This window comes from Ceratotherium simum, chromosome 32 (assembly GCF_057802395.1).
Source record: "Ceratotherium simum simum isolate JZ-2026a chromosome 32, ASM5780239v1, whole genome shotgun sequence".
Taxonomy (NCBI): Eukaryota; Metazoa; Chordata; class Mammalia; order Perissodactyla; family Rhinocerotidae; genus Ceratotherium; species Ceratotherium simum.
The window spans coordinates 17,754,691-17,769,077 of NC_141931.1; the positions used below are offsets into that span (position 1 = coordinate 17,754,691).

General features: G+C 39.2%; 1 protein-coding gene across 1 annotated transcript in view; it reads left to right on the forward strand.

Moving 5' to 3' along the window:
* Positions 1-10,354, forward strand: part of CUBN (cubilin) — a 256,070-nt gene extending 245,716 nt beyond the window's left edge. Inside the window, exons 63-67 of the mRNA XM_087420786.1 lie at positions 639-786; positions 1,713-1,894; positions 4,702-4,867; positions 6,703-6,938; positions 9,864-10,354. Of these exons, the coding sequence (XP_087276912.1) occupies positions 639-786; positions 1,713-1,894; positions 4,702-4,867; positions 6,703-6,938; positions 9,864-9,971 (840 nt within the window). The 3' untranslated portion in view covers positions 9,972-10,354. The remainder of the gene's footprint in view (positions 1-638; positions 787-1,712; positions 1,895-4,701; positions 4,868-6,702; positions 6,939-9,863) is intronic.
* The last annotated feature ends 4,033 nt before the right edge of the window (positions 10,355-14,387 follow it).

Here is a 14,387-nt window from a genome sequence, read left to right on the forward strand (position 1 = left end):
TGATGAGGGCTGCCCAGGTTTTGCAAAGGGAAATAGGGCCCTCATTACAGGCACCGACTGCCTTGTGGGATTCACAATAGTGCCAAAGTAGATTTGCCAAGGGGTAGCGAGGGCGAGGAGCACTGTTGGGTTAGTTCAGGACTATGGAGAAGCCCAGATGTGCTCAGAGCAATGGCCCAGGCCTTGGCTACGAAGCGGCATTGAGAGGGGAAGGGTCTTGTCTTCAGTAGGCAAGTTTTGTGGATTCCAAGACCAATGTGAGTCTTGTTGCAGAGCACTTCAAACGCTATGATTAGTTTCCATGGCTGAACGTTTAAGCCATACTTTTACATGCATTTTAATTTCTGCTATGGCCTATTCTCTTCTTTTTTTTTTTTTTAACAATTTTATTTATTTATTTTTCCCCCAAAGCCCCAGTAGATAGTTGTATGTCATAGTTGCACATCCTTCTAGTTGCTGTATGTGGGATGCGGCCTCAGCATGGCCAGAGAAGTGGTGCGTCGGTGCGCGCCCGGGATCCGAACCTGGGCCGCCAGCAGCGGAGCGCGCCCACTTAACCACTAAGCCACGGGGCCGGCCCCTGGCCTATTCTCTTCTGAAACTAAATCTCATGTGACTTGGCTTCCATTTCATTTCAGAGTAACGAAAATCCAGGAATTCAGTTCTGTGGCAGAAATGCTTCCGCGGCACCCACGTTTTATTCTTCTATGAGAACTGCAATTGTCATTTTCAAAGCCGCAGTGTTTAACAGAAGCTCGAGAGTGGGTTTTACCTATCAGATTGCAGGTGAGCTCTGGGACTTTATCTTTTATTCAGAAAAACTGCCGTCTTTGTAATCACCAGTAGAATTGACTCTTGTGAGTGAATTAGGGTTTGTTAACATAAACCACACCCATGTGAGGTAAGACTCTTCACTAGAAACCAGGCCCAATTTAGCAAATTACTAAAGCTGGTTTATGAAGAGGTAAAGTGAATATAATATTAATTACAATGTTTAGAATGCCAGCATATTCTTCAAAGTTCATGTATTTAATTTAAAAATACACCAGTTATTTTATTAATTATCCACTTGACCACATATAGAAATCACTCTATCTTAAGAAATTATTTTGTAAAAACCAAGAAGCCTTGAAAGGGTATTTGATTCCTATAACTGAGATGTTTATTTCCAGAGAACACTTTATTTAACGTACATTTTAAACTTGATTAACACTAAAGCTGCCTTTGATGAAAACAAACAAAAATACTTTGGGTATTTTTATCAAAAATGGTAAAAAAACAACAATTTGCTAGTTCTATCAGAATAAATAATTCACCAAGAGATTTAAAGGGAAATCCTCATGCAAAACTCTGTCTTGGAGGTAGAGACTTAATGCCTGAAAAAGAGTCTAAATGTCAGCCAACTGCACCTCAGTGTGATCAGAAAAGTGCAGAGAATGCTAGAATATTCATCTTTAAAGGAGAGTGCTCATATTTCCTATTTCAAATGGGGGTGTTTTATGTTAACCAGACACTGGCCTCCATTTGCTGTATGTGCCATTTATTGCACCTCTGGGGATCTCAATTACGTCAAAGGTAAATGAAGAGGGTGGATTAGCTTTTTTTCTAAAGTTTGTTCAAATTTAATGATCTTTTAAAATTATTCCTGTCAAGTTGCAAGAGCACTAAATATTGGGATGCATACATTAATTATGAATATTTTTTTCTCTAAGATTGCAACAGAGAATATAACAAGGCATTTGGCAATCTGAAGAGTCCCGGATGGCCGGATAATTATAACAATAACATGGATTGCACTATTATTCTCACAGCCCCACAGAACCACACAATCTCCCTCTTCTTTCATTCGTTTGGCATCGAGTACTCAAGTGAATGCAGACATGATTTCTTGGAGGTAACATGCTTTTGACGATCATGTAAATGAATTGTTTAAAAGATGATGGATCACAAGATTTCTCACCTTTTTTTCTACTATTGCTAATCATCTATCCCTTACTCATTTCATTAATTTATTCATTATTGTTTCATCCCATAAATATTTGCCAAGTATCTTCTAGGTCCAGGCACCAGAAATCCAACAGGGAACAAGACATATTCCGGGTCTCCAGGAGGCTCATAGTCCAATGGGAAAGACAGACAGGAAATGGTCAATTCTCATGCAATGTGGAAAGGACTAACAGAGTCAGCACGGTTAGGGGCACCTAATTCAGTCTGGGGACAGAGAAGGCTTCTTGAGGGAGGTGCTGTGTGAGTTCACACCAGAAGGACCAGAGGGATGTCCAAGTGCAAGGTGCTTATTTTGAAGGTGGACGATTGCACTGACTTGAAGAAGCTCCCTCTCGTCCTTTCTGCTCAACATCACCTCCATTGTTTAAGTGAGAAGGACTGTTATGTTTTGGTCACATAACAGTGAACAACACTATTTGAATGAGCCCATAACTGACACAGATGGTGTATGGAGCTCCGTGCCTATATTTTGCCATAAAACCCCAAAAGCTCCGCTGGCTGTCCTTTGCAAACTCTGTTGGAAATGTATTCATTTTTAGGAAATTAACTGAGGTATAAGACTTGTATCTACAAAGATGCTGAATTCCTCTGTGAATTGAATTTGAATCTAAACCTTGCCTGAAGCTCTCTAAATGGGCTTTGTTTCATGTACATGAGAGTCTTCAGTAGGCTTTCCAGAAAGTTTGTTTGCTCCTCAACACCAGATATGGAGTTTTATTATCCTGGAAGGCCTTCCCCTATAGAATTAATCTAAGACCTTTGTTAATGAATATTCTCAGCCTACAGCGTAGTAAGTACTGGCAGGAAGCACATGCCTTTTTCATGGGGAATACTCACCATGGCAGGAAACTGGGAGGAGGTGGATGTAGCAGGGAGGAAAGGAGAGAAATACAATATTGTTGGTGTCAACCAGGGTAGTAAACTCAGACCTCTGTACCTCACCCACCATGGAGTCTAGACATTCGTGTGAAGCGTAAAGCAGAAACGCGGGGAGAGTGGGATACGGAGAAAGGACAGAATAATCAAGTCAGCTCAGAGTCACAGTGCAGCTGCTCTCGGTTCACCTCAAGCCTGAGTTGACCATTATTGACTGCAGTTAACATTTGCTGTCTCCCTCTGCATCTGGGAAGTAAAGGCTAGCTCCCCAACTGCCCTTCCTTCTTCCATAGAAATGGATCTGAAACTTCCTGTCCAATAAGCAAAGGAAACTGCAACTTAGGCCCGTAAAGTGCAGCTGCGTCTGGTTTTCGGCAGGAAGGTTGTGGTGATGGTTTCTTGGCAGCCGTCCCAGCAAGCCTCAGCACTCCGTTCAGGCGGAAACGGAAATTTCTTACTGAGGATTCTGACTGTGTTACTGCCACGTAAAGGCCACGCTCTGGATCACATCTGGAATCTCCCTTTGAGTTCAGTGACTTCACCTCCCCCTTTAGGGTTCTCTGAAGTCCCAGAGATGTCTACTGCTCTCATTGTCCCCTTCCTCCTGTGAAGAGAGAAATGAAGAGGACGACTCATTAGCATGGAATTGATATCTCACTCCTCGTCTCAGAGCATCAGCTTTCTAAAAGAGGACCCAGAGGAAAAAGACCCAGAGTCAAGAATATAGTGGTGGCGGGTTAGCCCTCCAGCATCCTTGAATCTGGCAGCCCTCTCTGTCTGCTGGGAGTTAACTGGCTACTCCATCCATGGCAAGGCCACTTTGTTTAAACACTTAGCAGAATAATCCAAAAAGCACCTGAAAGGCATTATTCTCTCCCATGGGCTACTACATAGCCCTAAGAGGAATCTCTCCAGATCAACACCACCCAACAAGACTAGCCATTGCGCCTCTGAAGAAACTCTGTGACTTAAGACAACCAGCAATTAACAAATGTGAAACTATGAAATTATAAAGGGAATGGAGGAACTTCCAAGATTTTGAATGCATATATCAATAAAATCATTCATACCTGTTGAGCTGGTTCCAACTCCACACTGCCTAGATGACATTTCTCTAATACTCCCTAAGAGTCCTCCTCGGAGTAGGGCTGGTTGTGAATGTGCAGTAGAAGCAGTGAGGAGGGAATGTGGTTGAGTTCACAGTGTGGTTACCCACACTCACACACTGACTCATTTCCTGTTTTTATATGTGTCTACTCCCGGCAGTGAATTAAAAAGAAATCCGTTCAGCTTCAGAATGTGTTTTTAAAATATACCAATCAGAAATTTTATAGATTTATTGAGTTGAGTCCTTTTCCCATACAGAAATTCCTTTTGTTTTGAACTTTATTCACCTTTGTACATTGATTTTTTTTTTCACAGCCAACTAATTTTCAAGGGGAAAGCACGCGCGCACGTGCGCGCGTGTGCACACACACACACGGTACAATGAACAAAGTATTAAAGAGCTGACTGGAAATGGAGCAGGCAATATTCCCCCTTCATCTTTTTAAAATTCACAGATGTCTCTGAATCCAAATGTAAGTGGTTTTTGATCTACAAATTGAACCTTTGTCTCCTCTGCAAGTAAAAGTGACTTCCGGGTAAATTTTCAGAAAATCCTTCATTCTTAAGTACATAAGAAGACAGAGCTTTTCCCAGAAAAGTTGTCATTCAAAGACATCAAGACATGGTCTCATGTCTTAATGTATAGCGATGATAAATCAGAGAAGAAAGTATAATATGCTTAAGTATAATAATAAATGACTCATTTTAAAGGTAAGAAATGGGAGTGGTAGCAGTTCACCATTGCTCGGCATATACTGTGGAACTCTGTTGCCAAATCCGATCTTCTCTCAGAATAATGAACTATACCTACGATTTAAGACTGACAGCGCAGTTTCCAGTCGTGGATATGAAATCATTTGGACCTCATCACCCTCAGGTAAGACATGTGCATCGTGTGAGGGAAAGTAACGTAGGTGAGAAAAACATAAGGTGTCTAATAGAAAAAGACAATTAAAAGTGATTTTATATTTTTAGCCATCTGTATACTTGATTATTTTCTGATAAAAACAGATTTTTTAACAAAGTACAGAGATTCGTTGTAATTCTACTTTTACTTATTGTTTCTATATATTACTTTGTATTAAAGAATATATATTTATATATAAAGCATAGATAAGGTATAAAGATTTAAACATTCCTTTATAAATTCTGATTTTGTCATATATTTTTTTTTTTTGTGAGGAAGATCAGCCCTGAGCTAACATCCATGCTAATCCTCCTCTTTTTGCTGAGGAAGACCGGCTCTGAGCTAACATCTGTTGTCCATCCTCCTCCTTTTTTTTCCCCAAAGCCCCAGTAGATAGTTGTATGTCGTAGTTGCACATCCTCCTAGTTGCTGTATGTGGGACGCGGCCTCAGCATGGCCGGAGAAGCGGTGCGTCGGTGCGCGCCCGGGATCCGAACCCAGGCTGCCAGTAGTGGAGCGCGCGCACTTAACCGCTAAGCCACAGGGCCGGCCCTGATTTTGTCATATTTTTAACTTGTGGTTTGTTCACGAACGTTGTTCTCCGAGAATTAAAAAAAATAAGTTTACCAAAAAGCCAAATTCCCAACACATACTTGTGAAAACATAAGCAGCTAGGCTCTTTGAGTCCCTGTCATTTCTTGGCAGTCCTGGAAATTAATTGCTTTTTCAGGGCAGTAAGTATCTTTCTGCATTTTTGCTTGGTTGTTTATCAAATAACTGCAGGAAATTTAATGTCAATATATTTAATTCAAGAGAGGAGAAATACTGTTATTAAACATCCCCAAACTATCTAAAAACTTTCAAAATAAGAACGATAAAAATGACTCATTTTAAATATACTGAGGGACAAGAAAATTGTTCTATCAAGACAAATATAGATAATGAAATCTTGGCACCTAAAGATGCTTAAAGATGATGATTTCCAATGCCCTAATTTTACAGGTGAGGAAATAAAACACCAGGATTAATGAGTTTCCCAAAATGCACAGCGAGATTGTGGCAGAGGCAGGACTGGACCCCCAGTGGTCAGACTCCCAGCCCCGTGCTTTTTAATGATGCCATGCAGTTTCTTCCTGTGTGGACCAGATCTGGATCCCCAGGGCTATCTGGTCCAAATAATGATAGCTTTAGTATACAAATAACAAATGGAACAAATTAGCACTGATACTTAAAGAGCTTTGGCTTTGAGTATGTCAGTCTTGGAACTGTCAGTTATAAGCCTGGTACAGTCACTTTTATAATAAAGTAATCACTGCCAAAAACCTGCAATAACACACTCTTTTTCAGGTCAGCCCTGGAATTTCACTTTTAATTTTACTTCACCCATGTCATTATCATCGATTCACTGCATATAGAGAGCTCTACACCATCAAAAGTACACGAAAACAACTTTAATTACTCTTTCCTACAGTAACTTTATCAAGTTCTTGGTTTTCCCATTGTGTTCTCCACCCACTATTTTCAAAGAGCAGACCTGGAGGAAGTTGTCCCTAAGTCATGATGTGCAAGGAAAGGAATCTATGGTGGAGGGAAGAGGAGAGCGAAGAATGGGGGGGTCGAAGTGGTGAGGGGGGGATGTAGCCCAAAGAAGGAACTGGAAAAGGGTTCCTGCCTCCACTATTCTTGCAGAGGGTCTCAGCACCTTAACAAAATAACAACCATCTTATTGCCTTACAAATGCACTAAAGCACATGGGATAGTTTCTACTTTATTGAATCAAACTTCCTGATTTTGTTTCCTTGCAGGCTGTGGTGGAACTCTCTACGGAGACAGCGGCTTGCTCACCAGCCCTGGCTATCCGGGCACTTACCCAAACAACACTCACTGCGAATGGGCCATCATTGCTCCTGCGAGAAGACCTGTCACCGTCAGCTTTTACTTTATCAGCATTGATGACTCTGGAGACTGTGTCCAGAACTATCTCATACTCTATGATGGACCGGATGCTAATTTTCCATCCTCTGGACCATATTGTGGTGCAGTGAGTAAAACAAACATTTAAAATTACCATTATATGTTTAAATAATGTAAGTAACTTAGTATACACTTTTAAAGGCAGACACATGCAAAGTACAAAGCACAATGTACTTTTAGAAACTTGGTACAGTTTTCTGCCTTTCCTTTCTATTTTGGGAGCTCTAGTGCCACCTAATGGGCATTATGTTAAATTAATAGTAATAGTTACAAACTGTAGGGTACATCAGAATCACCTAAGCAGTACTTGGCATTACAGACTTCCGGTACCCGCTCACACCTACTGAATCAGAATTTCGGGGGAGGAGCCTTGGCACATTGTTTTTTAACAGCTCCATATGTGATTTCAATGGTTGAATACTCATGTTTCTTTCTGCATGATTAGTACTATAGAAAATTCGGATGCCTGGCTCCATTTCATCTACTTCTTGCTGAAAATTGCAGGAATTCTTTGAAGAAATACACAGAGATATTAAAGATTGGTCTGGTGACTAGTAGTTTGATTGTTTTCGTAAAGTTCTGATGGGCCCGATCGTCCCTAAACATCAAGTTAGAATTCTGACATTGACTCAGTATTGCTCGCATCTGCCCTCTCATTCTACCTGCGAGTAGATACAGAGCTTTCAAGTAAGGGAAATGGGAGTGATGAGAGGTATCTGTTTCTTACTGTTCTGCTCTTCACTCACTCAGGCTTTCTAATCAAACTGGACAGAGAATGACACCAGTTGGAAATCAAGAGTTTTTTAAAAAATAGAACACTATTTGTAAAATTGAAAAATGTTATTTTCAGAAATATTGGAAAATAGATACATTTTTCCAAAACCCTGGGAATTCTCCCATATATTCTTCAGAACACCTTTCTTGGAATGTTTGCATATACACACATATTTTATACTGTTTTGTGCTGTGGTTTTTCCACTGACTGATGTATCACTAACGTTTTACCATATCAATAAAAACACTGGTGTATCATATTTAATCATTGTGTTACATAGATACAGCCTAATTTAATGAAGTCCTTCTGGTTTATAGATAACACTTGGATAAACTGTCCAGTAGCCATATCCTTACATACAGAGTTAAACTACTTAGGGAGATGTTTTGGTCACCTGACCAGTAAATACTATATCACTATTATTCACAGGGCCCCACAGAAAAGAGACCCCAGGAAGTGTGTCAAGCATCAGATTTAGAAGCTGACTAGGTCTTAGACATTTAGTTGATATTTGTAAATATTTCAAAAGGGAGGAAAAGAGACCACTTTAACAATACCATTAGTCTATATTTGTATGGCTTTTTTTTTTCCTTTGGTTTTCAGTGACTTTCAAACATCCAATCCCATTTGATCCCCACAGTGACAATCCTGAGGTGGAAAAAACAAGGATAACCTGGACTTCGCAGATAAAAAAAAAATCGAGGCACTGAGAGGAGAACTTACTGCCATATAAGCCAATATGACATTAAATCGAAGTCTATAACTAGAGATATCAGTTTTTCTAAACTGTTCTGTTTACGATATTTTCCCAGTTCTACATTTTCTTTTATAAATATGGACATAGTTTCAAGTGTAATTGTTTCTTTTTTAAGTTAAAGATACTACCAATTTCTTTAGGATTTCAAGTCCAATAAAGTCTGTTTACTTACAGAGTGATGGTGGAAGTCGCTCCTTAGATTGCTAATCAAACAACGATTTGAAGATGTTTACTTTTATGATAAAATAAATATCATTGTTCATGGGGAAATCCTGTATCACTCTCAGTTATAGAATCTGAATGTCTAGAAACACGAACGAATAACAGGAAAAATACGGAGGCTCAATGCAGAGTTTAAAACTTCAGTGAACTGTCCACAGTAGTTTGTCAACATAGAATAACAAGTGGAAATTTGGGAGCAGATTAAAATGGAAGGAAAAAGTGCATGCTCATGGGCATATACAATGTTGTATATACCTTGATATATCTAAGGAAAAAAACCCTCTGTGTTGCATTCACTTGAGTAATTTACTGTCTTGGAAATAAGTCTGTGTTGTGATGACTCTTGGGTAGGACCATGGCAGTGGACCCAGCAGAATAGAGGAGCAGGGCCCCCAAATGCCCCCTTGACTTGGTGTGGATGTGCCCACCTCCAGGACAGTCTCGCCTTGCTGTGAATTTTACTGACTTGTTTGGTTCCTAGTTTGCCTCCTCCCATTAGAATATTAGCTTTATGAGAGCAGGGCTTTTTGTCTGTTTGGCTCATTTTTTATATCCCCAGTGCTAAAAATAATACCTGCAACATGGAAGTCTCTCAATAAATATTTGTTAAATGAATGATTAGGAAATGAGAGAAAACTGAGACCCTTCTACCTGCCCCCCGACTACACATACATAAAACACACATTGTTCCACAGAAAGGATATGAAAATAAATCCCAAAAGGAAACTATAGATGTTAAGGGGGAAAAGTAGTATACTTTACTCATATGATCATTTTAGTTGCAAATATAAGTATGTATTTCCATCAGAAAAATTAAAATTTCAGTAAGAACTTGCATTGGAAATTCCATTTTTAATGACAGTTTTATTGAGATATAATTCATAGACCATATAATTCATCTTCTTAAAGTGTACAATTCAATAGTTTTTAGTAGATTCAAAGTTGTGTAGCTATCATCACCACATAAATTTTAGGACATTTTTATTACCCTAAAAAGAAGCACTGTATCCATTAGCAGTCACTCCCCATATCCTCTTGACACCCCCATCCCCAGCAATATTCTTTTGTAAAGTGTCTACATTAATTCTTAGCAAGATTACTTCCAGAAATATATGCAGGTTTACTGTAAATTCTATGAAGCTTCATTAGTACTTTTTTACTATGCTAACATTTCTAGAAAAATGTTCAAATTTGTGAAAAATATAATTCGTTACTTCTTTTTTTTTTTTCAATTTTAGGACACTAACATAGCTCCCTTTGTGGCCTCCTCGAATCGTGTCTTCATAAAATTTCATGCTGAGTACGCAGCACGCCCATCAGCAGTCCAGTTAACTTGGGACAGCTAAATTCAGAATGCCCTGTCCTTACACAGCACTTTGGCTCTCCTGCAGAGGCCACTGGACATCATCACGCTGGACAAAATTCTGCCATCCTGAAACACGACGCCCTCCCTATGCCACTGTGAATAATTCGAACTTTTATGTTTTTCACCAAAGTATATGTGGAATCAATATTTGTATATAGTTCTTTGAATGTAGAATGCAGCCTCTTGGCTGTACACATCATCCTTACTTCTAATATTTTGAGCTGAAGACTTTCAAAAATTCCTTAAAGAGTTGGAAATGATTATGGCACATGTGATGTAAATTTTCAACCGTTAATGATAAGACGGAAGTCTGATTTTCACTGTGAATGTCAGATTATGGGTAATAAACATTATTGAATTGTACACAGCGACGCTGCATTAATTTTAACTCATTAAAATTTTGCCTTTTATTATGGAGTATATAGAAATTTTCAAGCTGAATTTTTACATTTTGATGAAGTACACGAATCTTTCAGGATAGGAATTCCAGAGCTAAGCTGCAGTTGAATTTAGTTCTGCTAGTTAAATGCTTACCTAATGTCTCTGTGCCTCAGTTTCCACAAGTACCACCGTTGTCTGTTCCTAGGTTAACAATGCAAAATGTGAAGTTATAAATAGTTGAGCAACACTTTTATAAAGTGTTCTGCTGCCTTTAACAAAGCAAGAGACTTTATGTTAAATATGCAAAGTTAAGTCTTATTAAGAACATGGGACCACGTGAACGAAAGAAGCTGTGGAATGTATGATTTCATCTTACTCTAATACTCAAATGCCAGAGAAATTATTTCTGCACACACTACAGAGCCACATAAATAAGACATTCTCACCTTAAAAATTCCTGCTTCCTTTAACTCTGTATTATGGAGAGATATGTCAACGTTATGGACGACATGCTATTAGAAAGAATGGTGAACGCGATGAATAACACCATAAAATCCAAAGGGTCTTGACAGGCTGGAAGAATGGACTGAAACTCTCAAGATGAAATTTGCTAGGGGTAGATAGAAGATCTTGCTCTTTTATCTAAAAATGAATCACGAAGATACAGAACATGGAAAAAGTTTAACAATAACATATGAAATGACATAAGAATTTTATCTGAAAGCAAGATTAACATATGCAGCTGTCAAACAATAAAAGAGGATTTAATCTTAGATGGCATCATGAAAGTAATGGTATCTGCAAGAGTCATTTTCAGTTGGAGAGACATGCTTTCCTAGGAGGCATATTAAAATGTCGACGCAAAATAAACAATAACCATTCTATAGATAAGAGAAATAAGGTGAGTTGACTTGAGCCAAAGTGAGGATTATAACCCCGGAAGGCCTTAGAAAGCGGTCCAGGGAAGCATGGTTTTCAGTACAGTCTTATCTTTTTAGAACAAAGAACATATATTAAAGACACCCAGGATACATTTTCATCAAAATTTCAAAGGTATTTAGTTGCAAATTAGCAGGTCAATGTGACCGTGATGTCAGGGAAGGGACTAATCTGGGCGTTACCAATAGGGCGTTACCAATAGGGCATTACCAACAGGGCATAGGAGGGTAAGTATACACTCTCTTAAGAGAGTGTATTCTTTACTTTAATGATTAAGCAGATGTACAATGTATGTTTGATAGGCCGTAAGTCAGGCTTTTTAGTTCAAGAGAATCAGTTTTGATCCCAAATCAAAACTGTGAGAATCTCTTTTCATTAGAATATCGAGGAGGTGTCTACACCAGGCTGAAGAAAGCATAGTCAATATCACTGTGCAGTTTTTACATTGAATACTTAAACAAGGAAAAAAGAATATTTTCTCCCATTCTGTACGTTGCTTTTTCAATTTATTGATGGTTTCCTTTGCTGTGCAGAAACTCTTTAGTTTAATGTAGTCCCAATTGTTTCTTTTAGTTTTTGTTGCCTGTGCTTTTGGTGACTTGTCCAAGAAATCATCGCCAAGACCAATATCAAGGATGTTTGTCTCTATGTTTTCTTCTAGGAGCTTTATGGTTTCAGGACTTACATTGAAGTCTTTGATCTATTTTGAGCTAATTTTTGTGAGTGGTATAAGATAGAGGTCCAGTTTCATTCTTTTGTTTGTGAATATCCAGTTTTCCCAACACCATTTATTGAAGATACTGTCCTTCCCCCATTGTGTATTCTTGGCTCCCTTGTCAAAAATTAGTTGACCATATATATGGGGGTTTATGTCTGGGCTCTCTATTCTGTTCCACTGACCTATATGCCTGTTTTTATGCCAGTACCATACTGTTTTGATTGCTATGGCTTTGTAATATAGCTTGAAATCAGGAAGTGTGATGCCTTCAGCTTTGTTCTTCTTTCTAGGATTGCTTTGGCTGTGCGGGGTCTTTTGTGGTTCCAAACAAATTGGGGCATTGTTTTTTCTATTTCTGTGAAAAATGCCATTGGAATGCTGATAAGAATTGCACTGAATCTGTAGATTGTTTTGGGTAGTAAGGACATTTTCACAATGTTAATTCTTCCACTCCCAGAACATGGGATATCTTTCTATTTATTTGTCTTCTTCAATCTCTTGCATCAATGTCTTATAGTTTTCAGTGTGCGGGTCTTTCACCTCCTTGGTTAAGTTTATTCCTAAGTATTTTATTGTTTTTGATGCAATTGTAAATGGGATTGCTTTCTTAATTTGTCTTTCAGATAGTTCATTGCTAGTGTATAGAAATGAAACTGATTTTTGTGTGTTGATTTTGTATCTTGCTACTTTACTGAATTCATTTATTAGTTCTAAGTTTTTTAGTGGAGTCTTTAGGGTTTTCTATATATAAAATCACGTCATCTCTCATTAGTAAGACCCATCGCATGTCCTCTGGTTCTGCTTTACATTTACTTCACTCATTTATAAATGTTTATCTATTATGCGACAGGTACTAAGCACACTGAGGATAAACCAGTAAACAAGACAACCATACACTCCATCAACTGATGTCTCCCTATTTCAAAAAGCCTACTTCCCAGCTCCATCTTACCTGATTTCCTGAGCCAGTCCTGAGGCAAAATCCTCAATTTCCTTTTCTGTGAAACTTACATTAAGCCAACTTCCCAGATCTGGTGGCTAAGTGATAACTTTCCTGCTCCCAGACTGCATCACCACGAAGCTCCATTGTTAGTAATCGGACCTCTGAACAGAGCTAACAATCAACTAGTTCATAGTGGTACAGGCGTTCTGGTTGTTAAAATATTGAGAAACACCAAAATGCTGCTTTCAGGTGCGTAAGTGGAATCCAAAAAGCCATAGTGTAAAATGAATGGATTTGAGGAGGGGGTAAGGGGAAGTCTTAGAAATTAATGGAAAACGTTAGTCCACATAGGTCTGAAGGAACCTAAAAGAGCACAAATGTAAAGGAAAGGAAATGTCTGCTGTCCACAACTGATCAAACACTGAACTGAGAAAGTCTCAAGGTCACGTTCTAACTCCATCCCACTCCCCACGAGAATGGGAACTTTAGACACCCTATTTGAGAAGGAGCAGGGCAGGGACAAGAGCCAAACCCCAACCTCACCTCCTCCCTCCAGCCTTCTCCTGATCCAGCAACCCAAGAGCTAATGCTTGGCCTAGAGGGGGGCTGTAGGACCCTGTTTCAGCACCAGCTGGTGGCCATTCTGGATTCAATTCTTCTGGCAATACCCATCTCTATCTCCTCATAGTCTGGGACCCAGATTGGGGGGAACCAGGCTTCCATCCACCATCTGATCTCTCTCCCCTCCCGTTTCCTGTCTCCATAAACAACTGGACCTTAGTAGGAAGATGGTGCTCATGCCTTCTGGTCTTCAGGGTTAATTTGAGCCATTGCTGGTCAGAGTCGCCCTCATCTGGTCTTCAGGGAACTGGCTGGGATAGCTCAGGGCGAGGCCGCCACAGGCTCTCTCTGGACCCAGTGGAATCTCCTGGCACTTCAGGCATTCTTGTGAAGAATGCCCCAGGGAATGGAGGGGGCCAATGACAGTTTGGGGCTAGGAGATGCCTGGGATATGGGTTCTACTTGAAATAATTTCCTATTAAATTTCAACTCCATTTAATGGGAAGAATTTGTTAAAAATCTGCCACACACTCACCAAAGGAATACTAACATCATTAATTTTATTAAGAAAAATGAGAGCTAATATCTATATAACATTTGCTCTACACCAGGCATCATTCTTATGTATTACTCATTGAAATAGAATATTAAGAACCATCAGCCCCATCTTATAGTTGAGAAAAATGAGGTATGAAAAAATTATATAAAACTTGAGTGACAGAGCTGAGATTCTAACCTTGGCAACCACCCCAGAGAGTGCCTCCCACCCGGCCTGAAGGATTAGGTGTGAATGACAGTCAAACTATCCTCACAGATCTATTGAAATTATTAAAAAAAACTGACACTGTTATATG